This window comes from Podarcis cretensis, assembly GCF_951804945.1.
Source record: "Podarcis cretensis genome assembly, chromosome: 2".
NCBI lineage: Eukaryota > Metazoa > Chordata > Lepidosauria > Squamata > Lacertidae > Podarcis > Podarcis cretensis.
Genome location: NC_137171.1, coordinates 91,427,788 through 91,455,604, shown reverse-complemented (window position 1 = coordinate 91,455,604; position 27,817 = coordinate 91,427,788). Strand labels below are relative to the sequence as shown.

Here is a 27,817-nt window from a genome sequence, read left to right as displayed (position 1 = left end):
TGTAACCATCACACTGTGTAAACTAACTTAGGAGCAATGAAGTACTCAAAAGTTTATTTTCAACACTTAAATTAGCAGTGTTCCTGAATGAAGACCATTGTTTCTCTCGATAACTGAAAGGCTTCGATTTGTGGTGGCAAGGCACACCGTTTTGCTATTGTGAGAAATGGCACCATGGGAAGACATCCTGACATTCTTCCCCGCACAAAACTGAGGTGGCAGAATGCAGTTGGGACAACAATGTGAGCATCCGTCTTATGTCAGCTCGGGGATCTTGAGTGGAAGAATGTTGGTGTCAGGCAGCATTTGTGATGTCTGCTACTGGCCCTCTTGGTGAGTTCACGCATGCATGTTTGTCACTTGATGACCGCCACACTGAATGTTCATTTGCCCACTCAGCCACTTCAATCTGAAGAATGGCATTGTTCTGGGTGCCACATAATGCCCATTCCACATTTGTAAGAAATCAATATGTTGGAAATCAATATGATATCGAGTGGGCTCCTTCACTCTACTCTTTTCGGTGCCTGCTAAAACTTGCTTAAACAATCCTACCTAGTTACCTAGAATGCTAATGTGTGTTTTTTTTAGTTTACTGCTGGTTTTATTTTTATTTTTGAATGTTTTAAGTAGTTGTTTAAATGGTTTTTACCAATAATTTTATTCTTTTATTCTTTTGGTAAACGGCTTTGAGGTTTATTTAACAAGCAAAAGCTCTATATGTGTGTGTGTGTGTGTGTGTGTGTGTGTGTAATTTGATGAAATAAATAAATGTGCAGAATGGCAAGCACACCTCAAACACAAAACCTTTTCAATGTTGACACCTTATGAAAAACATCAAGCGCTGATGTAGCTTTGTCAAAAGCTTTCTGAAAATCTAAGTACAGTTGGCTCAGTCTAAGGATGCAGTCAACATATAATAATAATAAGACTGCGGTAAGAATGAAGGAGTCAGCTGCAGCTAAAAGGTTTTGGAGAAGTCTGCTTACCTTAGGAGTCAGGCAGCATTGCAGCCTGGCCACGGTTGTGTCTGTGATCTGAGGTCGTTGACTGGTGGGGACGGCAGCCTGCCTGCAGATTGACCAATTGCAGGCAGGCTCAGGCACAGAACGTCCCTGGGGGCCATAGCACTCCTCAAGCGGGGGCCACTCATGGTACCCCTATTTGATGTAGGTCATAGGGGCCCCCCATCAAATTTGCTCCACCCTTAAATGCACTCCCAGCAGGTGGGCAGAATGAAAAATGATTATACCCAATGCCTAAGCCAAACCATGCACATCTATAATCAATAAAGTTGTGACCTATTTGATCCCAGTTGTTGTCCTTGCTATGGGAGCAACGGGTTAATGGGGCCTTGGCATGCAATAAGATGGTATTGATGAGCTATCAAAAGGACCTAAGGAGTCTGGTATTCCAATATCAGAGTGTCACTACTAAAAAGAAAAGAATCTAAATAAACATGCCGGGGGGGGGGCAGAGAGATATAAGGTGTCTTAAGCTGTTTAAGTAGACATGGAAAAGGAGGGGGAAAGCAATATAATTCCACTATCAAACCTTGTTTGATCAAACATTTAAACCAGGCTTCCTCAACCTCGGCCCTCCAGATGTTTCAAGACTACAATTCCCATCATTCCCTGACCACTGGTCCTGCTAGCTAGGGATCATGGGAGTTGTAGGCCCAAAACATCTGGAGTGTCGAGTTTGAGGGAGCCTGATTTAAACTGTGAAGAAATACTACCTTAGATGCAGTAGTAATTACTCCCCCATCTCAACTGCAACCCATTCAGAAGTCATAGAATCATAGAATCATAGAGTTGGAAGAGACCACAAGGGCCATCGAGTCCAACCCCCTGCCAAGCAGGAAACACCATCAGAGCACTCCTGACATATGGTTGTCAAGCCTCTGCTTAAAGACCTCCAAAGAAGGAGACTCCACCACACTCCTTGGCAGCAAATTCCACTGTCGAACATGCAAAGCATCCAGTAATATGGGAGAAAAGGAATACAACCTATACTGGGGTACCTCAGGTTACAGACACTTCGGGTTACAGATGCTTCAGGTTACAGACTCCGCTAACCCAGAAATATTACCTCGGGTTAAGAACTTTGATTCAGGATGAGAACAGAAATTGTGCGGCGGCGCGGTGCCAGCAGGAGGCCCCATTAGCTAAAGTGGTACCTCTGGTTAAGAACAATTTCAGGTTAAGAATGGACCTCCAGAATGAATTAAGTTCTTAACCTGAGGTACCACTGTAGTTCTGACCAGTGCTTGATACCTGTACAGAAATAATACCTCCATATAGCCATGCTTCTGGTTGGCTGGATATTTTGTGCATTCAGGAGTTGCCTGGGCATGGGGGTAAGTGCTTAATTTAGAAGGTACATTTTTAATACTGAACCACCTATTCCAGCAAAAGAGAAAACAAAGAGTTACACACACACACACACACACACACACACACACACACACTTGCAAGAGAGTGAACGTCATAATGCAACGTACCACAGTGATTTAGCGGGTGAGAGTACTAGATTCTCAGCATGACAGCTTATCCAGGGTATGCACTGAATCACTAAACTGGTATGTTCCTAAACTTCACATCGTATTTTTAAAATGAATATTATTCAGTTGAAAAGTGGCCTGATGTAGGTTTACACAGTACTATTAATTCTAAAAATAGCTTTCCCAAACATTCATAATGCACCATATAATAGAGATGGTGGCATTTTAATACATTATTCTGATTACTTGCTTTTACTATAATGAGTTATGCAGACATACAGAAAAATGTTCAGTTGACACAGGCTATCCAATACTCCATCTGAAGGATAAGCAGCATTTTTGTTGTTGATTCAGAATCCAGTAGAGCATTAGGATCAGGAGTATTGATTTGTTTAATTGAGGGGGGGGGGAGAGAGGGAGAGAGAGAGAGAGAGAGAGATGTTTCTCTTCAGCATCAAGTTATCTCATTTGAATAAATCCCAAGCTTCAGCCCTAGATGTGAAAAGGACCTAGGCAGTCTTAGCAGACCATAAGCTTAACATGAGTCCACAGTGTGATGCAGCAGCAAAAAAGCTAATTCTATTCTAGGCTGCAGCCACAGAAGTATAGTGTCCATATCAAGGGAAGTCATAGTATTGTTCTATTCTGCCTTGGTCAGACCACCCTTGGGATACTGCGTCCAATTCTGCACCCAACATTTAAGAAGGATATTGACAAGCTGGGAATGTGCAGAGGAGGGTGACCAAGATGATCAAGGGTTTGGAAACAAAGCCTTGTGAGGAACAGTTGAGGGAGCTGAGGATGTTTAGCCTGGAAAAAGAGGAGACATGATAGTCATCTTCAAATATCTCAAGGGCTGTCACATGGAAGATGGAGCAAGCTTGGTTTCTCCTACTCTGGAGGGTAGGAGACTTTGAGTTACCAAACCAATGACTTTGAGTTACAAGAAATAAGATTCCAATTAATATGAGGAAGAACTTTCTGACAGTAAGAGCTGTTTGACAGTAGAACAGATTCCCTCTTTGGAGACTTTTAAGCAAAGGTCGGGTGGCCATCTGTCATGGATGCTTTAGCTGAGATTACTGCATTGCAGGGGGCTGGATTTGATGACCCACAGGATCCCTTCCAACTCTACGGTTCTGATTCTATGATTTAATAGATCCTCGCCAAGGGATTCCTGGTAAATATGGTGTCTAATTGGCAACAGTATCTGTAAACAATGCATTATGTCTCTCTGTGTAAGTGACGAAGAGGCAGTTTCTATAGAAATTGCTATTTTTATGGACTGCTTGAAGGAAATGGGCACATAAAACTGCAGACTACAATCCCCAGGCAGCTCTAACGTAGTGCAGAGTATACTTTTGTTTCACTCAAACAGTTGTCTACCCATAAAACAGGAACCACTAATATTGGCTGCAATCCTGTGCACAGGTTGCTTAAGTCCTCACTCCGTTCAATTAAATCCATCCCATCCAGCAGCATCCATCCTGTTGGTTAATTCTCTTTGGTACCAACTTTGGTTTGAGGATAACCCTTCATATACTGTCACTGGTGGAGGAAGAGGCATGCAGGGGGAGCCATCGCGGCTGTCCCCCACCCGTGCAGGGTGCCACGCCCCTACGGGCAACACACCACATCCCGAGGATGCACACCATGCCCCCGGGACACGTGCCAGCCCCGCCCCCACATGCTCTCCACCACCCGGTGCCAGGGCATGAAGCTCCGCCACTGTATACTGTATCTGTTACATTGCAATTACCAATAACAGTCCTGTATGGCAACTCCTGATGGTACAACAGAGTTTGACTTAATATGCCAGTTACTCAGCTTTTTTAATTGCTTGCTGTTTATTTCTGTTTTGTTAAGTTTTACCTGCTGATTTATACCCTGCATTTCATACCTGTGCTTTTATGTGCAATATACTGCTTGCCCTTGTGATAGCTTAGTTGCTGTTTTTATATTCTGCATTATATATCTAATCATTCTAATAATGTTAAACAGGTCAGTGTCAATCTAACCACAGTAAGCAGCGTGGGATGTAATCCACTGGGAGCAGAGTGGACATGCAAGGGAATGTTTGATCCTCCTGGGATCATCAGGAGGTTTGGGCTGGGTGTTCATCAGTATGCAGATGATACCCAGCTCTACCTCTCTTTTAAATCAGAACCAGTGAAGGCGGTAAAGGTCCTGTGTGAGTGTCTGGAAGCGGTTGGAGGATGGATGGCGGCTAACAGATTGAGGTTGAATCCTGACAAGACAGAAGTACTGTTTTTGGGGGACAGGAGGCGGGCAGGTGTGGAGGATTCCCTGGTCCTGAATGGGGTAACTGTGCCCCTGAAGGACCAGGTGCGCAGCCTGGGAGTCATTTTGGACTCACAGCTGTCCATGGAGGCACAAGTCAAATCTGTATCCAGGGCAGCTGTTTACCAGCTCCATCTGGTACGTAGGCTGAGACCCTATCTGCCTGCAGACTGTCTCGCCAGAGTGGTACATGCTCTGGTTATCTCCCACTTGGACTACTGCAATGCGCTCTACGTGGGGCTACCTTTGAAGGTGACCCGGAAACTACAACTAATCCAGAATGCGGCAGCTAGACTGGTGACTGGGAGCGGCCGCCGAGACCATATAACACCGGTCTTGAAAGACCTACATTGGCTCCCAGTACGTTTCCGAGCACAATTCAAAGTGTTGGTGCTGACCTTTAAAGCCCTAAATGGCCTCGGTCCAGTATATCTGAAGGAGCGTCTCCTCCCCCATCGGTCTGCCCGGACACTGAGGTCCAGCTCCGAGGGCCTTCTGGCGGTTCCCTCACTGCGAGAGGCCAAGTTGCAGGGAACCAGGCAGAGGGCCTTCTCGGTAGTGGCGCCCACCCTGTGGAATGCCCTCCCATCAGATGTCAAAGCAATAAACAACTACCTGACATTCAGAAGACATCTGAAGGCAGCCCTGTTCAGGGAAGTTTTTAATATGTGACATTTTAGTGTATTTTTCATCTCTGTTGGAAGCTGCCCAGAGTGGCTGGGGAAACCCAGCCAGATGGGCGGGGTACAAATAATAAATTATTATTATTATTATTATTATTATTATTATTATTATTATTATGATCCAGCCAGTCAAACTTCCTGTTCCTCCTGGCCTGGAGCATCCTTCCTTGCTTGTGACTAGTGGGTGGGTGTGACCTTCCCAGACCTGGTAAAAGAACAAGGCATGCTGCCACTCCCTCTCTCTTTTCCATCTTCTTTTCATCCTGTGAACTTCCTGGAATGAACTTCTGGCTGCCAGCCAAGCAGTCCCCCAGGTCATCTCCCTTATGGGATAAACCTGTTCATACGAGTTTGTAACTTTAAGCCTAAAGTCTGCCTACAGGGGTCACACTATGCTCTGCCTGATCGTGAGTCAACTTTTTTTTTTTATTGCTGATGAATAAGACTGTGGTGTCTTTATTCTTTTAGGAGGGATTTAAAAGGGGATCTTACCAGGAACATACAATTCAATCTGAGAGAGAGTGAACTGCGTAATAATAAGAGGTTCTCACGAGCCTGCAACCAGATTCCTGCTGGGTGTGAGAAGGGGAATGTAACCTCTGCTAAGTAAAGGAACTTGCTAGCGCAAGTTAGGAAGGATATTAATAAACAATATATCCTCTCCTACCACCCTGAACATTCCCGCAAGCAGCTGCCCTGTTAAATTGTTAAAGAGTGGGGTGTGAATCCCTTAAATAAAGAAATATAAATGGTGGATAATACCTCCTTGCACTATTCCTGCAGTGGAGGTATCTGCCAACAGAAGAGGAAAGGAGAAAATTTCTCTCACTTCTACCTCTCCTTTGCAGTCTGCAGTGCCCCCTCCCTAAAATTTGTTCTGGAGGGTTAGGAGAATTATAAAAGAAGGGAAAGGGTAAAACGTGCCTCCCCCTTTTGTTTACCTTATGTACCTACCTATATTTGCAGGGAGGGAAGGACTCATGATTTGCCCAATCCTAATGCCTGCAGCCAGTATATCCTACAGGCAAGACTAGAAGTGACGTCACTCTTGCAATCAGAAGTCTCAGTAAGTGGGAGTGAAGCTGCTACTAGGAGGTCTGTTCCTAAGCAGCACCTTGTCATGCTGACTGCTCCTGGCAATTGAGTGAATTTTAATTAAAAGTAAATTGCAGGTGAGGGGAGCCATCCTGACGGAACCAAGGGCAGAGGGCAAGAAGGTCACATCTGAACAGGCCCAAGTTTGTATAGTAAGTGAATTATACATTTTATAAATAAAGTGCCCTCTTGTTGCCCCATTTTCAGCAGTGGATGGCATGGTGGGGTTGTGCTGAGTCACTACTGCATACTGAGATGGAGAAGGGGAGGGGCACAGTGACAGAGTTGGCATGGTGCAAACGGGCCAGCAGGAGCCCTGGATTGGTTCCACTTGTGCATTTGCACCATGCCAACCTTGCCACTGTGGTGCCCCTCCCCCTCTTGGTATGCTGCAGGTGAGAAACACAGCCATCCTACACCACCCACTGTAGTCCATTTTGTTGCCAGAGTGATACATAGCAGACCTCCAGAGTTCAATAATATAAGGAATGATGTCACACAGCTGAGGCAGGAATCGCTCATTTTGTTGACATTTTCATGGCAACTATAACGTGTTCTGGCTCTCTCTGAAACCCTTCTTAGGAAACCCTTCTTAGGAAACTCTTCTTAGGAAATCAGAGAAGCTCATTATAGCATCTAAGATTCGTTTGCAGAAAGGATAATGGGATACATTGGCTGCTGCTTTGGCCCAGTAAAACTGTTTTTCTGCTGTTAAAGAACTTCACCGAATTCCTGGTACTTAGCTACCGTCTGGGAGCACAGCAGTTTATAGCACACTCATCCCAGCGACTTCCCTCTCCCCAGAACATGCCTAAGATTAACACACCATAATAAGTGGGTCCTGTTGATTAGTAGATGTCCCTTTCAACTGGTTAACTCTTCAGTCTGATATCCCTATCTGATTGTATTTGTAGAAGCTAAACTTTTAGGCCAGCAAGTGTAGTGTTATCCTCAGATGTCTTCCAGCCAAAAGGATGTGTCGTAATAATCCCTCCATCCTGATGCCAGTTCAGACTGAGTGCTTCTCTAAGCATGGTTGAACAAAGAGAGGATATATTTTCTAGTGACAGGACTAAAGAGTTATGGTGTCCTAAATCAAATTAGCAGACAGGTTCTGAGTGGGAGCCTCTGTAAGATTAATAGGCTGCTGGGATTTTTTTTTTAAGGGAAAAAAGAGCAACAACAAGGTAATGAACAAGTTCAGCATTAAGCTAAATGGATGAACAGAGATAAATCCACAAGGTGAAATACAGGGCCTGTTAAAGTCTGCAGGAGCCCTGTCACTAATACCACTGGAGCTAGGATTTCTCCTGTAAAATTTCCACAGGGATCTTTCAAGCAGACGTCAGGAGGAAATCTTGGCACAAGATACAATATGACATGTTGTCGTTTAGTCGTGTCCGACTCTTCGTGACCCCATGGACCAGAGCACACCAGGCACTCCTGTCTTCCACTGCCTCCCACAGTTTGGACAAACTCATGCTGGTAGCTTCGAGAACACTGTCCAACCATCTCGTCCTCTGCCGTCCCCTTCTCCATCTTTCCCACCATCAGGGTCTTTTCCAGGGAGTCTTCTCTTCTCATGAGGTGGCCAAAGTATTGGAGCCTCAGCTTCACAATCTGTCCTTCCAGTGAGCACTCAGGGCTGATTTCCTTAAGAATGGGTACGTTTGATCTTCTTGCAGTCCATGGGACTCTCAAGAGTCTCCTCCAGCACCATAATTCAAAAGCATCAATTCTTCGGCGATCAGCCTTCTTTATGGTCCAGCTCTCCCTTCCATACATCACTACTGGGAAAACCATAGCTTTAACTGTACAGACCTTTGTTCGCAAGGTGATGACTCTGCTTTTTAAGATGCTGTTTAGGTTTGCACAATATTGCACAATATGACATATCTATGATCATTTCTACGATCGCATCATTAACAACAGATCCTGCCCTGCATTAAAATTAATAAGAAAGCTCTTGTTTTCAAAGACCAAATTCAATTCATTCACATTATGGTTGCTTGTGTAGAAAAGTATGAACTAATTTGTTCCATGCTTTGGAATACAGACCAATGAACATTAGGTACCTTTTACCTGGGTGCTAACATGCAAACCAATGATACTATGTTGTAAAGATATACAAGCCAAGTGCAATATGTTATTTAAAAACCTTCACATCAGAGTAAATTAATCTGAGGCCAATCTAGCACATTACAACTGTGGCATAGTTTCTTTCTTGGGAGTCTGACGTGTTTTCAAGCACCAGCTTTTTAAGAAACTTACAAAAATTAAACAACAATCAAATACAGTTATAAAACATTCAATGGTGTCGGCCTGATTGTGCAAAGGGCTTCCACTCAGGCAAATCCCTGAGGTGGCGCATTGGGTCAGTGTGTCTGGCTGTTAACCAGGTTGGTGGTTCAAGTCCACCCAGGAATGGCTGTGGGCAGAAATGCATTACAGACGACCCTCGGGATCCCTTCCAACTCTGCAGTTCTATGATTCTATGACATGAAAGTTCCCCATTCTCTACTCACCCCTGCAGCACCCCTATGTGGCCAAAAAGCCTGCTGTGGAGGGTCTGGAAAATGTCTGATACAGATGAGGGGGGTCACGGTGAGATGCAGTGACAAGGATAGGAAGGGCAAGTTCCTTTGTGTCCATTGGTGTGACGTTGGATAGTGCCCATCTGTGATATTGATTGATTGATTGATTGATTTCTCTCTTACCCATCTGGCTGGGTTTCCCCAGCCACTCAGGGCAGCTCCCAACAGAATATTAAAAACACAATAAAACATCAAACATTAAAAACTTCCCTAAACAGCTAGCTAGATATGCGGGCTCAAGCTAGCTAGGAACAGGGCAACCAAGACAAATCAGGATTAAATAGACTGGGACTGAACAGTGAGGTTTAGAAGAGGACAACTCAATTACCTATGGGATATGTGAATTCAAACTGGAATTTGGTGCACTTACCTAGGTTTTCAAGCTACAGGTACTGCATGCAAAGGTGTGTGAGAAGGGGTCTCAGTGGCAGTCCCCGCACTTGATGGATTCTAATGGGTGTTGATGTGTTTATTGTGTAGTGCCTCTGAAACAGAGTATCCTCTCACAGGCCTCTCAGTGAGCTGTCACAATACAGATTGTATGAACTGATTAAGTTGGGGGCCAGGCATAAAGGAAGGCATTGGCATTTTCTACCCTCCTCTCATTATTTTGCAACACTGATGAATATCCCTCCTACTGGTTAGTTCAGGGGTAGGCAACCTAAGGCCCGTTGGGCCAGATGCGGCCCAATCGCCTTCTCAATCCGGCCCCCGGATGGTCCGGGAATCAGCATGTTTTTACATGAGTAGAATGTGTCCTTTTTAAAATAATGCATCTCTAGGTTATTTGTAGGTCATAGGAATTCATTCGTATATTTTTTTTCAAAATATAGTCCGGCCCACCACATGGTCTGAGGGACGGTGGACCATGGCTGAGAAAGGTTGCTGACCCCTGGTTTAGTTTAAGTAGAGGTCATCATGCACACACTGCAACAATCCTGCTCTTTATGCATGAGCTTTGCATACTTTCCTACATATTTCAGAGTCAAGGTGCTAGGAGGTAGAACAACAGCTAAGCTGAGTTCCACAGGTAACAACTGAAGGTAAGAACTTCAGGACTAAGTGGAGACTTGAACTTGCTCTAACCACTACAAATACTTGCTGTCTCAAATACTCTTCTCCCAATCACTCGAACCAATAAAACATACTTAAAGGGTTTTATTTATTTACCTTGCTTTTCTGCATGTTTTCTGGGTCTCAAACCTGTTTACAAACAAGAAAACATATAATAGACAACATTTAAAACACAAATTAAAGCTTTTGAGAATAAAACATCACACCAGATTCATTGCATTTTAAAGCATTGGAGAATAAAACATCAGAGCAAAATTCACTGTGCAATCGGCATCCTGAAAGAAAACCATTTTAACTCGGCATGTGAAACTGCCTGCCTGATTTCTAATGGGAGGGAGTTCCACTGAGTCAACAAAAATGAAGACACAACTCCTCATTGACCTGAGCCGTGCTCCTGGTTCATGAGCCATGGGCCAACTAGCACTACCAATTCTTTCCTCTGTTTGTACAACTATGGGAGCTATGGGGTCAACCTGTGATGATTTTTCATAGCCATCGCAGGGGTGCGGGGTGTCCCAATGTATGATTTTCCCATAGTGTATAAGGAACCATAAAGGAATAAATTGTAAGATGTTCTGCAACTACAGAGCTCTCCCCTCCCACACACTCCAAACCTCTGCTAGTTAATGTAGCTTTACAGTTCTGAGACGATCATTGTAATTAACTGTGTGAAAGCATGAGTCAGTTTAAACATGATTATAGTGGTGCTATTCCTACTTGACTGGCCCTGTCAGTGCTCCTGTTACAAACATTGTTTTTCTTGCCACTTGTGATTTTAATTGGAGCTTGGATTAGACACTTAGAAATGATGGTCTTGATCCAATGTCCTTTTAAACTGGATTGCACCCCCCCTCAATCTTGTATTGAGAAAACGAGAAAATAAATATATTTGTCATTTTATCCAACTTGAAAGCGGGAGGGAAAAGAGCAGCACCCTATCATGTTCAATTTGAAGTAAGGCATGTTTTCGTCTTAACCAAGATGATTTTGTAAACTGATGCAAAACTCTGAAGATTAAGCCACTTTCTTCTAAACCTATAATTGTTTTCTTGATCTTACAAGCAAGCACTTAAGCGAGAGAGATTTACCGAGACCCTGGAGTATTTGTCTACTGAAATACCACAGCATGTAAACACCATTTGTTCTCATGTCTGTGAAGAAGTAAGGGAGCGCTAGGTAGCACCAAAATTGCTTACTTTTCCAACAATGGCACTTTTCTTTTTCATAGATGCTGATTAATATTTATTGCTGATGCAAATGGCAGTTTAAGTGGGGGCACTTAAGCAATACACCATTAATTAAAAAAAGAATACCTACTGTCAGCCAAGAAGAAGCTGGGATATATGAATAACTGAGGCAATACAGCAAAGTTTTTACAAAAGCAATGGTTTGGATGCTATAGGACGCATTTTAAATCTAAAGCTGAAAAGCTTCTCAGGCAAAATAAGTAAATAAAAAGATTATTTGCTGGGCAAGGCAATGATCAGCTCCTTGCAAAATTGATGGGAAGTTTTGCTTCTACACATGACTCTGGCTAAACCATTTTAAGCTGAGACATTCCTTCATCACCCTAGAATGTTCAGTTCACATTGAGTTCACAAGCACATTGCATCCTGACCTGTTCTTAGTGCTTGGTTGACCACATCTACGGATGAATGCTATATATTAATCACTAGTAATAGTTTAAGTCTTGCTATATCAATCACTAGTATTAGTTTAACAAGGAGGTTTTCATGCCTGTCCAATTCTGTGTTCCCTTTCCCAGCCTTTGGTCTATTGATGATTGATGCCTGTATGCAACCCTTGTATTGTATTTGTGTTAACCAATCAGCAACAAGCACATATGTGGCAATGCTGTAATATTCAATAAAAGGGACTCCCTGAGACATGCTCGGCAGGTGCCTCCCATATGACACCCACCACTCGTCTGTCGTTCATTTCAACCCAACACAAAATAGCTTACAACACCTTGTTATAAATATGATTCTTGCCATTTATCACTGATAGTAAGGCAGAGATTTGGCCTACTTTATGGGTTCTGACTTGTTCTCTGGCCAGAGGTCTGGATTTCTGAGGCCTTCTAAAGGAGACTTTTTTTGGTGATTCACTCTAGCTTGTTTCAAGAAAGGATATGAGTGGTGGGGGGAAATTTGCCTAGGTCAAATGCAGATGTACTTTTGTTTTCCCTAAACGGACTTTGACGGCCAACACATAAATGCTTCTGGAATGCATGGGATTAATACTGACCTCACAGCCTGACTGGGACCAAGCAGTGTGGCTATTTATATGTTGTGCTCCCATGTGGATTGCATAGATACAGATACCCCAATTCCTCTGGTGATGGTGGCATCAATAAAGAGGCTTAAAACATGTGGCTGATGATACACTATATGCTTGAAGGGATTTGTTCTCACATGTTGCTTGTATGTTGTGAGTCCCTGTTTATACCCACAGATATCATGTTGGTCTGGCCACACGGATCAAGTAGCCTACAGAACAGCACACCGGTATACCGTTATTTGAACAAGTGAAAAGTACATGACTCCAGAGAAGAGGCATGTCTCTTCAATGTAACTTTGTTGAATTAATCCTGTTGATCAAGTATTGTCCAGGCGAGTAGAGTTAGCATTCCAATTCTCTTATTTGTAACATAACAAAATTTGGAAATGGGCAAGATGACTTATCTTCACAACCATGGCATGCGCCTTTATGCTGAAATTATGAGATCAAATTTGCTGAGTTACTTAGTAGCATCCAATGTGGGGGGGGGAGCCCAAAATTCATTGCCACAAAATATCTCTCAGACCAGAACGAGAGCAATATTGCCTTTCCACCAAAGTATATAATTATGGACAAATAATCACAGCTAAAATTGACATACAGAAACGTCTTCCTTTGCTTTACTGGCAATCAATATGAAAGCTGATGCCTGGATTTAATTGTGTGCCTCCTCCCTTTTTTTCATTTCACACTCTTCTTCCAGTCATTTCTCAAGTTCATTTTCATTTATTTTAGAGTCTGCAGGATTAGATTATCTGTGAAGAATATTGACCTCTCTGTCAATGATTCTTGGTATTGTTATTCCTCATTTCAAAAGAGTAGATTAAAAAATATATCGCCAAAAAAGAAAAAGGGAAAAACCAACTCTGTAGAAGTGTTCATCTCCCCCAGGCCCCACTTCTCTATGCTAGTGATTAGTTCATGGTCTTATCAAAAGAAAGCCCTGAATTTTGCCCAAGAAAAGAATACAAAAACCTGATGAGTCAAAAGCAGCGTGAAAACACAGTGGTACCTCGGGTTAAGTACTTAAGCACCACTTTAGCTAATGTGGCCCCCTGCTGCTGCCATGCTGCCAGAGCACGATTTCTGTTCTCATCCTGAAGCAAAGTTCTTAACCTGAGGTACTATTTCTGGGTTAGCGGAGTCTGTAACCTGAAGCGTATGTAACCTGAAGCGTATGTAACCCGGGGTACCACTGTATATATTTAGCAGTAGACATCTTTGCAAATTTATTTTATTTTAGAACAATAAATATATGCACAATTGATACCATGTGTGGATTTCTATGTATGGATCCGAGACACAAACAAGGTTCATGTTCATATTATTAATTTATTTCATAACTTAAAAGAACCCTACCCTTCTTCAGAGTAGCAATTAGACTTCCTTTCTATTCACATTCCATTCTCATGTGAGGTAGACACAGAGATGTAGGCGGGGTTGCTACACTACAGAAAACTGGCTTTCAGGGACAGTATCTGTCAATGACATGAGTACCCAAGCTCATATGGAAAGGATAAACACTGGAAAAATGTAAATGCCTTTGCATCACACTAAAATAACAAGTCAGTGGGCATTCTCAGCACTTTGCCTGGTGGTGACGGCACCTGCTGAAGGGTCTCCAAAGAAGTTCTTACGGTCCAGGTAGGTACATGCAGAAGTGGGCAATGATTCGGGTATCCTGGCCTGGTCCCAAGGGCTTTAAAAGTCAAGTCTATCTTAAGACATTATGCTATCTGAGGTAGAAAACATGGTGACTTCCTTCCATATACTGAAACTGACTAGACTGACAGTTGCATCTTATTTCAACATTGGTGGCAAGATACTGTCCTCCGTATCTAGGGGGCAAAGGGCAAACTGTGTGGCATACTTCATCACCAGCATCAGTCCTCTGTCCTGACTGAGGGCCAGCCATTCAAAGGTCAAAACCAGCACTTTTAAGTATGGTTCTGAGCATTAAACACTGGTACACATGATGCATTTATGTAGGTATTGTTTAATTCAGGGGCGTTCCAAGGCGGGGGTGGCACGCCCTGTGTGCTATTCCAAAGGGGGGGGTGACAAAATGCTGACCCCTGATCGGCGGCACCTCCCGGGGCTCGCGCCACGTGCTGTGCACCACCCCCGGACATGCACCATGCCACCCGCAGGCGCCATGCCATGCCCCCAGGACGTGTGTCACATGCCCCCTGGGTACTGGAGCAGGTTGCTCCGCCTCTGGTTTAATTCCCTTTTTTATCTTCCTTCCTCTACAAGTACCATAACAAGTTACATTCTGACACAAACATCAGTTTTATGTGTCTATGTCTTCTTAATCTGTAAAGTGTGAGGTAACACATGAGATTGATCCATCGATGACTTTTTGCACCTCGATCAAAAACGTTGTGGATATATAAAAGTGAGAGGCTAGGTACCCTATCACATCTTTTTACTTCAGCAATCTAGTTTAAACAACTATAAAAGGATGTAAAAGGAGACATGAAGTCTAGGCTTTTCTTTCCTAAACGTCTTGTCAGAATAAGAAAGGAATTCTGTTTAGTTAAGACATCGCGCTAATTCCAAGTTACTACTGATTTACCAAATTGCAACCATTCTTTTCCTTTTGTCACTGTAGGCTGCCTTAAAGGACTACTCACCCATGAATATGCTTCAGGATGCATCAGACTTGCAAAATACACAGGAAGAAGGTGATCTCCCATGCTGCGCACTTTCCAATAATGAAGACCATTTCCTCCTTCATCAGCCTGTCACGTCAGTTCCCAGAGTATGACCGTTACAGAGATTTAATCTACATTTAGTCAGAAAATGATTTAGTTTCTTCATAACAAGCAGACAGGCATAAGACAGATGTATTAGTCAGAGGCAGTCAGAGAAAATATTTTTTGGAACCCTGCCCAGACAACACACTGCCTGAGCATCTCAGCGTCTTCCATGACAATGTCCTTCAGAACTTTCTGTTTACTTCCCCCATGTTTCTAACTCAAATGCTTTCATTACTCAGCTTGTTTGGTGCTCAAAAGCCATTTCAAAGTTGAATAGTCATGTCTGGCTACTGCTGTCTCCTATGTTTCATTAACATTCAGAGCACCCTTTTTTTCTTTTTCTTTTTGATGGGGTTTTAAAATGTGACCAGAGACGATGATAAATTTCAATGAATCAAATTATTTATGTTCTCAAGCCAATAATGGGGACTGGGAAAGTCTAGAAAAACCCAAAGGGACTAGAATTCTACCTGTTAAGCTAACCTGCTTACAGCTGATTCCAGACGATTTCATGTAAAGTGGTACCTCGGGTTACATACGCTTCAGGTTACATACGCTTCAGGTTACAGAGTCCGCTAACCCAGAAATAGTACCTCAGGTTAAGAACTTTGCTTCAGGATGAGAACAGAAATCGTGCTCCAGTGGCGCGGCAGCAGCAGGAGGCCCCATTAGCTAAAGTGGTGCTTCAGGTTAAGAACAGTTTCAGGTTAAGAACAGACCTCCGGAATCAATTAAGTGCTTAACCCGAGGTACCACTGTATTCTTGTTTATTTATTTGTAAGCTTTGGGAAACTTAAATTGGTATTCCATGATAAACACAAAGCAGCTGCAGATAACTCTTGAGGAACTATCTTGAAGCACACCCAAAACTCAAAAAGTATTTGTAAAGATCCCTTGGTCACTATTTTATTGATTCATGTGGAGCTGAATGCTATGGGCTGCTTTTCATATTAGATTTTTTTTATGGTGTGCATCTTATTATGTAAGATGTTTTACACAAACACCTAATAATATGTGTGAATGTAGCAAATATGATTGCAAACTTCTTTCATGAAGGCGGACCATCATAGACCAAGGTCTGACCGTGTTGTTGTTGTTTTCTGTTGAGCGTACACTCAGCGGCAGATACAATGTGTGAGATGACTCCAACAATCCTCTCTTTATGCTATTTGGTTCTCGTCAAAGCTCAGTACAGGTGTGGCTGCTATCTGCTTACGCAAAATTAGATAAAAAGAATTTAAGAAGGATCTGAAACTCAATCTATTAGTAATACAAATGAGTATAACTGAAGATCATGTTGTTCCAATAGAAGAGGTATGGAGAACCTTTGGCCCGCCTTAAAACGGTAAAGGCAAAGGACCCTTGACAGTTAAGTCCAGTCATAAACGACTCTGGAGTTGCGGCGCTCATCTTGCTTTACAGGCCGAGGAAGCCGGCGTTTGTCCGCAGACAGTTTTTCTGAGTCATGTGGCCAGCATGACTAAGCTGCTTCTGGCAAAACCAGAGCAGCGCACGGAAACGCCATTTACCTTCCTGCTGGAGCGGTACCTATTTATCTACTTGTACTTTTTGGGGTGCTTTTGAACTGCTAGGTTGGCAGGAGCAGGGACCAAACAACAGGAACTCACTCCGTTGCGGGGATTCGAACCACTGACCTTCTGATTGGCAAGCCCAAGAGGCTCAGTGGTTTAGACCACAGCGTCACCCTGGCCCACCTTATGTTGCTCTAACTATAACTCCCATACTCCATAGGCCATGCTTGCTGGGGCTGATGGGAGTTGTAGTTCAGCAACATGTGGAGGCCCAAAAGTTCTCCACACCTGCCACAGAAGCTCTGGATGCAACATATTTGAGTCTTTGAAGTTGTCAACACATAGGCTGTGAAGCACCCTGGGATCTATGAATGAAGGGAGATATGCAATGTAATTTAAAAATAATAAAAATAATAATGTTAATTCATGGCAGATGGACTTAGATGGTTACTCTGTCACAAGGTGTCACCCTTACAGCCCACATGCAATTTTGTTTACAATTCAAAATTCTGTTTCCCTGTATCACTTAGTTTTCAGGTGGCATAGGTCTTAAAACCACAAAATCATAAAAGTGGGTAAGTGGGTATAGGACTGCAGCATAAAGACCTTGCTTGAAACACAGCAAGTTTGTGTTTCCCTCTCGCCACTGCATTTCAAGTCACTTTATTGTCTTGCTGTACACGCCAACGCACATTAACTGACTTGTTTCTCTGTGCCAAACTCCAATTCACTTAAGTTGTCATCTGCCTACGCTCAATGGATGCCTCCAATGTACACACTACTGCTTAACTGCGGCTTCTGTTTTCTAATCAGTTGGAAGCTGGTTTGTGGGGAAATGAATCAAGCAGGTGTATTACTTATGAAGCTGCAGGATACATGTGTACATGCCTTCTGACACCAGTGGTGTCAGCATGCTGGAGTCAGAGGAAACAGTAATGTGTATGCAGCCCAAGTATAAACAATAAAAAGTTTTGAGGCATCTTAAAAGATGATCCCATTTTATTGTGACATTAGCTTTCATGGACTAGAGATCTTAGACCATGTATCAAAGGTAAATCCCACTTGCTTCAGTGTGACATATAACACAAATTTCTGCATGCATACTTGGAAGTGTGTCCAACTGTGTTCAACTGGGGTTAACTCCATGGGAAGTGGATTTAAGATTGCAGCCTTACTGGTTTGTGAATATGCTCAGATTTGCAGCCCAAGGAACAAGACCGCTTGTTCGCTTAAGAACCTATTTCCATTTACATTATTGAACAAAGAAACAAAAGTTGTTTTCCTATTTCTTCCTCATGAACATGTGGAAGAAATTTGAGTAAGACATAACAGTGTGTTAAAAATGGGAAATGGCAGGTTTGGTTTAGGGCCACTTCACAGAGACGTAGTTAACAACTAGGCTAGAAAATAGGAAAATAAGTTTGAAAACCCTCCTTTAAAACTTTTGGAAAAGTATGTTTTGAGTCTCCAGAACAAGCAGAGAGCCTTGTTCTTTACAATTTGGATTGGATCTCTCATTTTAGTGTTTTGTGCGTGCAAGCATCTCCTCCCCCCCCCCCCCAAATCAGGGCAGGCCCTCTCTGCATGACAATGGTCTCACATAGCAAAGTAGGTTAGGTGAGGCGGGCTGCTGCTTGGCAATATGATCTGCAAATTGCAAGTGGGTTTCCTAAGGTTTTATCCCCTTTGAACCCACCGTGGGTTCAAAACTCAAAAGCCAATCAGTTCTTTAGATTAATTAGCAATTCGCCAATGGTTAGATAGAAGAACAATAACTCAAACTTTTTAGAAGAATTGGCAGCTGAATCCTGTTTATCCCAAGACCTTGAAGATTAAAGCATACCCACAGACAAACAGATTCTTTGAGTTGTAAATTAACAAGATAACCCATTCACACTGAATCCACAGCCAGGTGTCAAGAACCACAAATCAACTAGAAACTCCCTTTCCTACAGATGGAGAAAATAACACTCTTAAGGACAGAAAGTCTGCAATTAAAGAAAGATACACTTTCCCAGGATTCCACAGCATTTGGCTCTTCCACAATGCTCTTCTTTAACATGAGCCAAAGTTTTCACTTGCTAAATTTCCCAACATCACTACATGGGCCATCCTAAGTCTGGCAGAGGAAAAGCAAGTATTTGAAATGGCATTTGAGCTACACCACCCTTTTTGCAGGCACTGCCCTGTTTTTTCCCCAGCTGCAGACACCAGTAACAAACAAACGTTGCCATGGCTTAAAAATATGCATTTGGCTTAAATAAAATGTCTGATTAACGCAACGGCGATGAGGGCCACAGTTTAGATCAGAAATTATTTTTGGATTTAATGGGCTAATAATATCCCAGGTCCCCCCCCCCCAACACACTCACTTCCTCTTTCTGTGAATGAACTGGCTTGCTTAAGCGCAAGGTCTTCCCCTTCATCCTTTAAAAGGGAAAGCAGGAGACGCGAGATCCCGGGGCGGGATCATTGCAGTCTCCTCACTCGAAGTAGCTGGGCGAGCGCTGCCTCCACAGCTGGAAAACGGCGTGCCTCTGCTCGCTCCATCCTTTCCCTCTGGGGGTTAAAAAGCGAGCCGAAGAACCTTGAGGATTAAAGCCTCACTTCGCATTGGCTGGAAAAGTTTAAAGCCCTCATCTGATTGGCTGGCAGGGTGTTTAGAGGAGTTGTGAGCTCCAATTAACGGGGTTCCATGCAGGCAGCTTGTGAATAAACGCTGGGGATTGGAACGTGGGGTTTGCTAATAGCTCCCGGGGCTCCTCGGTACCTACAGCAGTTTGCGATTTTTACTCACTTCAAAGCTGTTGTCCCCAGCTAAAGAATTACAGCAATAAATATTTGCACGCCTCAGGCAGATTCAAATAGGAGGAAGCGCGAAGCGGGGAAGGCAAGCTGAAGAATGGATCTGAGTTCAGGAATCCAAAAGGTAAATTGCAATATTTCTTCCGCTTTACTTCCTCTTGCTTCCGTAGTTATTGCTGAGGAATATTCGAGGTTTCCACCGGACCGCAGCAAACAAAGACTTTACCTGCGAGTAAGCTTCACTGAAATCACTGGGGTTTCCCTTTAAATAGACCTTTGTACACACCTAGCCTGGGATTAAATCGCATGAAGTTCAGTGGGAAATATTGTTTGACTGAAGCATTCAGCGTGTTGAAGGGACGCGCTGCTGCTGCCTTAATCTTATCTCTGATAGATTCCAGTCAGTGTTTTATGGGGAACAAACTCCAGACTTGAAGAGTCTAAAAAGTGTGCTCAATACTAATGTGATAAGGAGAATCCAGTTTTGCACAGACTGTTCTACTACTGTTCTGGATTTTATTCTAAGAAATTAGTGGCTGGAAACTGTGTGCGTTCTTTTTCACTTTCACAGTCAACTTCAGTAACTGTAGGAAAGGAAAGAAATTCAGCTGGTCTATAAACTTCTTCATGTGCTGAAAAGCAGTAGCCATAGGCTAAGTATAAGGTTCGTAGCCTTTGCTTCTCCCGCTGCAAACCTGGTCTGTTGGCCTGATGCCCAGGCTCTCTATGTGTGTGCATATAATGTGCTGGATGTTACAGGTCACACAAAACAAAAAGGAGAGGCGTTTCTGTTGCTCCAGCAGCTTGAATACAGATCACTTTCTTTCACAAAGCATATGGAAAAGTAGCCATGAAGCTATTGCTACTCCTTGTGCAGTTTTCTTTATGTAATAAAGTTTAAGACTATGCCATTGGGGGCAGGATTTCATGGGTGTAATTGAATTCCCTGCAAATGGACCTGTGAACTGTGGGTCAATATCCAATCATACTTGTAGGCATAATTCTTGCTGGGGGTTATTCCCTGGTTAAATGACCAGGATGTCATTCCTAAGCATACTGTTTGAGAAGTAAATCCTACTGAAATCAATGGAATTTATTTCCGAGTAAGAGTGGTTAAGGTCAGGCTCGTGAGAAGATCTCTGCAGCATGTTGTGTATTGGGAAATGCTAAAGAAGTATTGAATAATTTGTGGGTCGATCACTGGACTTGTTTGCACTGAGTGTCTGGACCTGTGTGGAATTGGAAGGTTATGTTGAAGTAGGTGCTGGTTCAGTGGAATGATCAAAGGGTGGGTCACAAATAAAAATGTATTCAATTCCCGGATGCAGTTTAGAAGACTTTCTGGGAACCTGTGCCCTGAAAGAAGGCCTTTCACTTGGTATAGCATATAACAGGACTGCATGCCCTTTGTTCTTAACTATAAGAATATTGATTTCCTTCCCCATCCCTTCCTTGTTCAGATTGGCTTTATGCATTTTGAAGCCATAACTTTGGGAATGGGAGGGTGAAAGCTTTATATATCTTGATATTCAGGAGGGGGGCAGTTAGATGTCGTTGGTGCAGAAAATGGGACTGGACTTGATCTATTTCCTAACAGACGGTGATTATGTTGTAAGACACTTTGTCTAGTGTGTAATATAATAGGTGTGCAAGCTTGCTTACATACAAAACTGCTTAATAGTCAGAAAATTGAGTAGTGGCATTGTTACAGTATTCACAAAGGGTTAAAATAACCTGGACCACAGCACTGTGAAGCATGGAAATAGTCATCCCAATAAACTAGGTGCAGGGACTTTAAAAGCCAGGACTGTACCATTCAGCCTCAACATGCTTATGTTGCAAAACCTTTTCCACAAACGGCATGGGATGGTTATTGGAACGGACTTGTTCAAAACAAAGGGTCTATTTCTAGCTTATTGCTTAACCCTTTTAAAGTTTGCTTTTTTCTGAGCTTTCTGGAAGAAAACACCTCTGACTTCCAGCTGCTCTGTCAAGCAACCTCTATTCTGCTTCCCTTCAGTAACTTTGGCACAGTTGATTATCTCTCTCCCTTTAAACTCTCTGCGTATCTATGACTGAATCTATGCATACTGTATTCATTACAGTCGGGTTAAGAACTTAATTTGTTCTGGAGGTCTGTTCTTAACCTGAAACTGTTCTTAACCTGAAGCACCACTTTAGCTAGTGGGGCCTCCTGCCAGTGGCGTAGTGTGGGGGGTGCAGGGGGGGTCGGCTGCACCGGGCGCAACATCTGGGGGTTAGGGTTAGGGATAGGGTTAGGGGGCACAAATTCACGGGTTAGGGGGCGCAAATTACTTGCCTTGCCCCGGGTGCTGACAGCCCACTCTACGCCACTGCCTCCTGCTGCCGCTGCATTGCTGCTGCATGATTTCTGTTCTCACCCTGAAGCAAAGTTCTTAACGCGAGGTAATATTTCTGGGTTAGCGGAGTCTGTAACCTGAAGCTTATGTAACCTGAAGCGTAGGTAACCCAAGCTACCACTGTAGTTCTTTTCTATACTCCTCCCTTTATGTTAGTGTACCCCAGAGTTTGGTCCTTAGCTTCCTCTATCACTTTATTCTGGGCCCAAAAATCTGGGATCCCTTACGTTCCATCTCACTCAGTGAGATCTTCTGAGGGGGACACTTCTGGTGGTTCCCCATGCCCCTGTGGTTCAGCCTTTGCAATGTGATTTGTTTCCACCATTCTAACCAACTAGTATGTATTGATGGTTTTTACTGATGCTTTTACTGATTTTATTAAAATCTTGTATGTTGTATGCCACCTTGATAAACTTTTATAAAAGTCTGGATTATAAGTATTTCAATAATTAAATATTCATCACTTTATCATAACTGACTACTCACTCTTGCCTTTACTTAAGGTTTTCAATCCTTTATGCTCCACTCCTGAGAACATGGCAACATTCATGTCTTCATCATGTCAGCTTTAACTTGAGTCTTGATCTTTCATTTCAGTGGTGGGACTGCCATTCCACACTGCTTTGGTAATAGGCTGGGTCCTGACTTGTACGCAGTGGTGCTCTGCCGGTACTAGAGGAAAGGGGTTCAGGTAGTAATTTTTGCTGGAAGTGTATGGGAGGAAAGCATGGAAGCTGGCACTTGTGAAATTGTTGCCTTGCTCCTTTCCTTCAGTGGTGAGTTCCCTGTGCAACTGAAAGAGCCCCTCCATTCTTAAAGAAACAAGTGTGGATTCAACCCAGGGTCTGCTTTCAGGGAACCATGTAGAATGGACCAAATATGTGGCTAGTCCCCATGCCAGTATAACTTTATGGATGCGACTAGCACAAAGAGTGCTGTATGCTGCTACAATAGCAAAGTGTGTCAGAAATCCTCCATGTCTTCTCTTGCTGTCGATCTTGTCTAAGAACATAATACGGCTTTCATATTTAATTTCCCCTAAGTTGCACCTGTGGGTGACTAGAAATTATGTGGTGGCATCTTAAATGTTCACTGCATCAATAATATGGGAATGCTGTCATTGGTGATGACTCTAGCTTCTAGTGATGCTGTTGGGTAAAGGATAAGTGAGGTGCTAAAATGCTAAAGCTGGCTTTATCTGTGTTGCTGGATGCAACAGAAGGCTACCTTTATTACAACTTCCATGTGGTAAAGCATTTAAATGGCTAGCACATAGCTCCTCATCAGTTAACCAAAATGTCCTGAGGCGTCTTCTCACAACACATAGCTGCTGGTGAACTTGAGAATAGTGTCCAGTTAAAAGATGGAGCTTGTGTGCCTTTGGTAAAAGGACGGAAGGGATTTAGGCTTCGAAGAGGCATCTAGAGTCCTTTCTACACCCAATGACTTTCTTAGGCATGCATTAGGACCTCTAATCATAGTGTACACCTGAACATAAAAATGCTAGGACAAAAATGCTTCATGCTAGCTTGAAGTAGTAAAAAGGCTTTTCAGTGATGGAAAACCCAATACAGTGCAAATAGGATGTTTGGTTCATGCAACACAGTAACCCAAATGCAGGGCTGTCTTAAGCATTTGTGGCACTGGTGTGCAAAGATCCACCCGGCGCCCCGCCCCCCCCAGGTTGCCCAGTCCCAGGCATGCAGGAGGGCAGAGCCAGCCGGCCGCCTCAGCATCTTACTGGCTCAGTCAGCCCTGAACTCACGGCGCAGAGCCACCCGCAGCAGAAGAGCCCGCTGCTGCGCTCTGGCCAACGGGCGGGATCTTCCCTGATCTCAACTCTCGGGCCCCGGACTCTCGGCCTGGTGCCCCTGAAAACCCAGCGCCCAGGTGCCCGCACCCTTAGCGCCTATGAGTAAGACAGCCCTGCCCAAATGTTGGTATGGACATACAGGATGCGGGAGAGGAGTTGGAGACCATTTTGCTCTTCCTTGGTCCTTTTTATGGCTGCACCGCACTAAGCTATACAGCAAGGTTTGGCTTTGCATTTTGTCCGAACCAGGACTCCTGCTTAAGCCCACTCCTCAGCACTAGCCCAAGTTTTGCCAGAATGACATGCTTCCCCTGATGTTGACACTGGGTCAAGCATTGCATTTGGGGTAACCCAACATGGCGGGGGGTTGCCATGGATCCTACTGACAGCCCCCATATAAATGTGTTGCTTCCATCGCTCACCCACCAAGGGGGGGTGGAAGGAGTTGTGAATGACTGGCAACAGCCACTGTTCTGTGTCATAGCTCGGGGTGTGGGCAGAAACACTGAAGAGTGGTTTAGATGGATCAGCAATGGGCCCTTTTGATCTCCTTGACCCTCATCAGGTGCCCAGCCATCAACATGAGAGGTCTGGCTAGAGCTTCTGATTACAGTAGTACCTCGGGTTACATACGCTTCAGGTTACATACACTTCAGCTTACAGACTCCGCTAACCCAGAAATATTACCTCGGGTTAAGAACTTTGCTTCAGGATGAGAACAGAAATCGTGTGGCAGCGGCACAGCAGCAGGAGGCCCCATTAGCTAAAGTGGTGCTTCAGGTTAAGAACAATTTCAGGTTAAGAACAGACCTCCAGAACAAATTAAGTTCTTAACCCGAGGTACCACTGTATTAGCTTTCTTCAGGTACGAAACCTGCACTCCCCTCCCTTTCTTTTGAAATGGTGCCATCTTGAGCAAGAAATATCAGCACCATAGATGGAGTGTGAGGCCTGTACTGCTGTGGAGTAACATTCCAAGCTGCCTGACACCTGAACTGGAACCAAGTACAACACTGGCTGACCAGAAAGAAAACAGTCGTGCAGCTAGACCACACTTCGGAACAGAAATGTTGTTGCCTAGTCAAAATGAAGAAAAGACCTTGAATAACACTATGATGCCCAAGGCGTGCCTAGGCCTGGCATCATTATGGCGGCATAAGTCCTCTCTCTCTCTCTCTCTCTCTCTCTCTCTCCAATTGGGGGAAAGTCTCCTCATTTTCTGGGCACTAGGCAAACTGCTGTCAGTTTGAAGCTTGGCTTAGCAATGCCAGTGTGTGCAAGTCTATGACTACAGAATCTGGCATCCATTATGGCTCATTTCAGGGTCCTGCAATGTTGATTGTTCACTCACTTTGGGGCTTAATTATTGTTGATGACTTAAGCGGCATCCTGTTAGTAAAAAGAGAGGCAGTGGGTAGGGCAGCCATTTCAAAGCTGGAAGAGCTTAGCTTGAGAAATCTGAAATGAAGAATCTCAAGTCAAAACTGGAATGGAGCTTGATGGCTTCCACCTTTTGAACGTTATTGGAAACAGTTGGCGCCAAGATGGAGATGTAATCTAATACAACCCACTCCCGCTGAACTGAAACAACAACTCCTTCAATAGAAGACTAGCACAAATGAAATGTGTTCCCAGTGTCATTCTCAAAAAGGGGAGAGCTGACTGTTTTTCTTCCTTTAGTACTGCTCTAGTTCTGTGTAGGCCAGGGGTTGCCAGCAAACATTTGTACACCTGAGGAGAACCTGCAATGGGCATCACACACACACACACTGCAACCTGTTCTATTAGCTACAGTAGAATGGATAGTGGATGCACAAGCAAAGGCCTTGAGATCAGTGAAGCCATTCGAGAAGGAGCAGCACTGCACAAGATCTCCTCCTGTCCCTATTTTTAAGCCTTATTGAACTGTATGTTAAAAGAGTGTTTAAAAAGCCCTTAGCTCTTCTCCCAAATTGGGGTGGGTAGGTGGCCCCTGGGAGGGGGGCCCAGATCAGTGCCACAGGTGGGCCCATGATGAACATCCCTAGCACTGTCTGCCAGTACCTGCCATTCCATAGACTTGAATGGGGCATGAAAAACGTAATGTATGAAAGGCTGCATAGAATTTCACCAATCCAGTGCAAACATGCTCCTTGACAAGCCTAAATAAAATGCACTGGTAGTTTCTGCAAAAGTAAAAAAAGGGGGCATACAAGCTGGAGAGGAAAAAAGGGTCAGAAGTGTCCATTTCACTGCTTTTAATGCTCTACCTGGTGGTATTATGTATCAGATTAGTTTGATGGTTGGCTCATTAGGTGTAGCATGTATGCCAAGTTTCAAGGTTTTAAACTCAGCAGGTTCCACTTTTATAAGCCATCAATTTTTGAAGCTTAGAATAATGAGACTTCTCTTTGCTATTCCTCTTAACTATAGAGCCACTCCTGTGCCCCTATACAGTGGTACCTCGGATTACATACGCTTCAGGTTACATACGCTTCAGGTTACAGGCTCTGCTAACTGAGAAATATTACCTCGGGTTAAGAACTTTGCTTCAGGATGAGAACAGAAATCGTGCTCCGGTGGCACGGTGGCAGCAGGAGGCCCCATTACCTAAAGTGGTGCTTCAGGTTAAGAACAGTTTCAGGTTAAGAACGGACCTCTGGAACGAATTAAGTAAATTTGGCCCCAGGGAGAAGTCCTGTCTGGTTTTCTAGCTGCCAACCTTGGCTGAAAGGGAGGTGTGGAGACAACCAGCAGTTGTGGGGATGGAATATGATAACAGCATTCCTCACCCATTCTCCATCTGACACTTCAAGTAAACTAGTTGCTGAATTTAAATGTTGAAACCTTTGAAGAAACCAGCTGAAAGATTTTCCTAAAAACCTCACGCCTATTTCACATTAGGATGGTAAGCCTGTTTCTGGGCTGCACCTTCAAGTAGGCAGAGCTAGATTAAGCCAAAGGTGAATACCTGGGAAGCGGGGGGGGGGGGGCAAGCTTGGACTTGCCTGTCGCAAGGTTTCTAATCAGCAGCTGAAACAAATAGTACAAACAGTTCCTTCTTCACATTTTGTTTTGATGCATGGGAAAAGTTAAGACTCTTGTCTCCATTTTTCAACAGTGTGCATTTGAAGAGATTGTGAATGGATGCGATCTGATCCACTGAGGAAAATTGGATGATGGGGGGTCAGTCATGTACAAGTGGGTTCTAAATTCAATGGGGGGAAAAATGAACATATGGGGGGTCAATGGTGTGACTTGCCTGGGGCACTATTTGGCTTAGAGCCAGACGTGCTCCTTGGTGCTAGCATTCGTGGATGTGTCTTTCTGAGGGCTTCCTATTTGTTGTTGTTTAGTCATTTAGTCGTGTCCGACTCTTTGTGACCCCATGGACCAGAGCATGCCAGGCACTTCTGTCTTCCACTGCAGTTTGCCCTTAAAATAGATTTACTTTACTCTTAACAACCTGCAGGATATACAGTGGAACCCCAGAAGCTGAACGCCTGTAAGCTCGAATGTTTTAGCTCCTGAACGATTGGAAACCTGAAATTATTGTTCCAGTTTTCGAATGATTTTTGGAAACCAAATGTCTGGCATGGCTTCTGCTGCTTCCGATTGGTTGCAGGATGCTCCTGCAGCCAATCGGAAGCTTTGCCTTGGAAGTCAAACGTTTTGGAAGTCAAATGGACTTCCAGAACAGATTCTGTTTGATTTCCAAGGTACGTCTGTAATGCTATTTATGCATCCTGATTCTGACTGAAATATTTGCATGTACACGCAGGGGATTTCTGAGGAATGCAGATTTCCATTAGTTTGAGAACCAAGCATGGCTTTACCACTAGGAAAGCCACTCAACTGCTATTTAAACTACTGGGTTCTGTGCCATGGATTCTGTTGTTGGAAACCTGCTATGTGCCAGTTCTAAGTGGGGCTTGAAAACTGGCAGCCTGAGGCATCCTCCTGATTTAGTCTACTGATTTTGTGTCACAGCACTGCTCTTCCCTACCCCTGATCT

The 27,817-nt window shown here is 43.7% G+C and overlaps 1 protein-coding gene across 1 annotated transcript in view; it reads left to right on the top strand.

Moving 5' to 3' along the window:
• The first annotated feature begins 19,356 nt into the window (after window positions 1-19,356).
• LMCD1 (LIM and cysteine rich domains 1) overlaps window positions 19,357-27,817 on the top strand; it is a 55,924-nt gene continuing 47,463 nt past the window's right edge. The window contains exon 1 of the mRNA XM_079963876.1: window positions 19,357-19,753. Within this exon, the coding sequence (XP_079820002.1) occupies window positions 19,727-19,753 (27 nt within the window). The 5' untranslated portion in view covers window positions 19,357-19,726. The remainder of the gene's footprint in view (window positions 19,754-27,817) is intronic.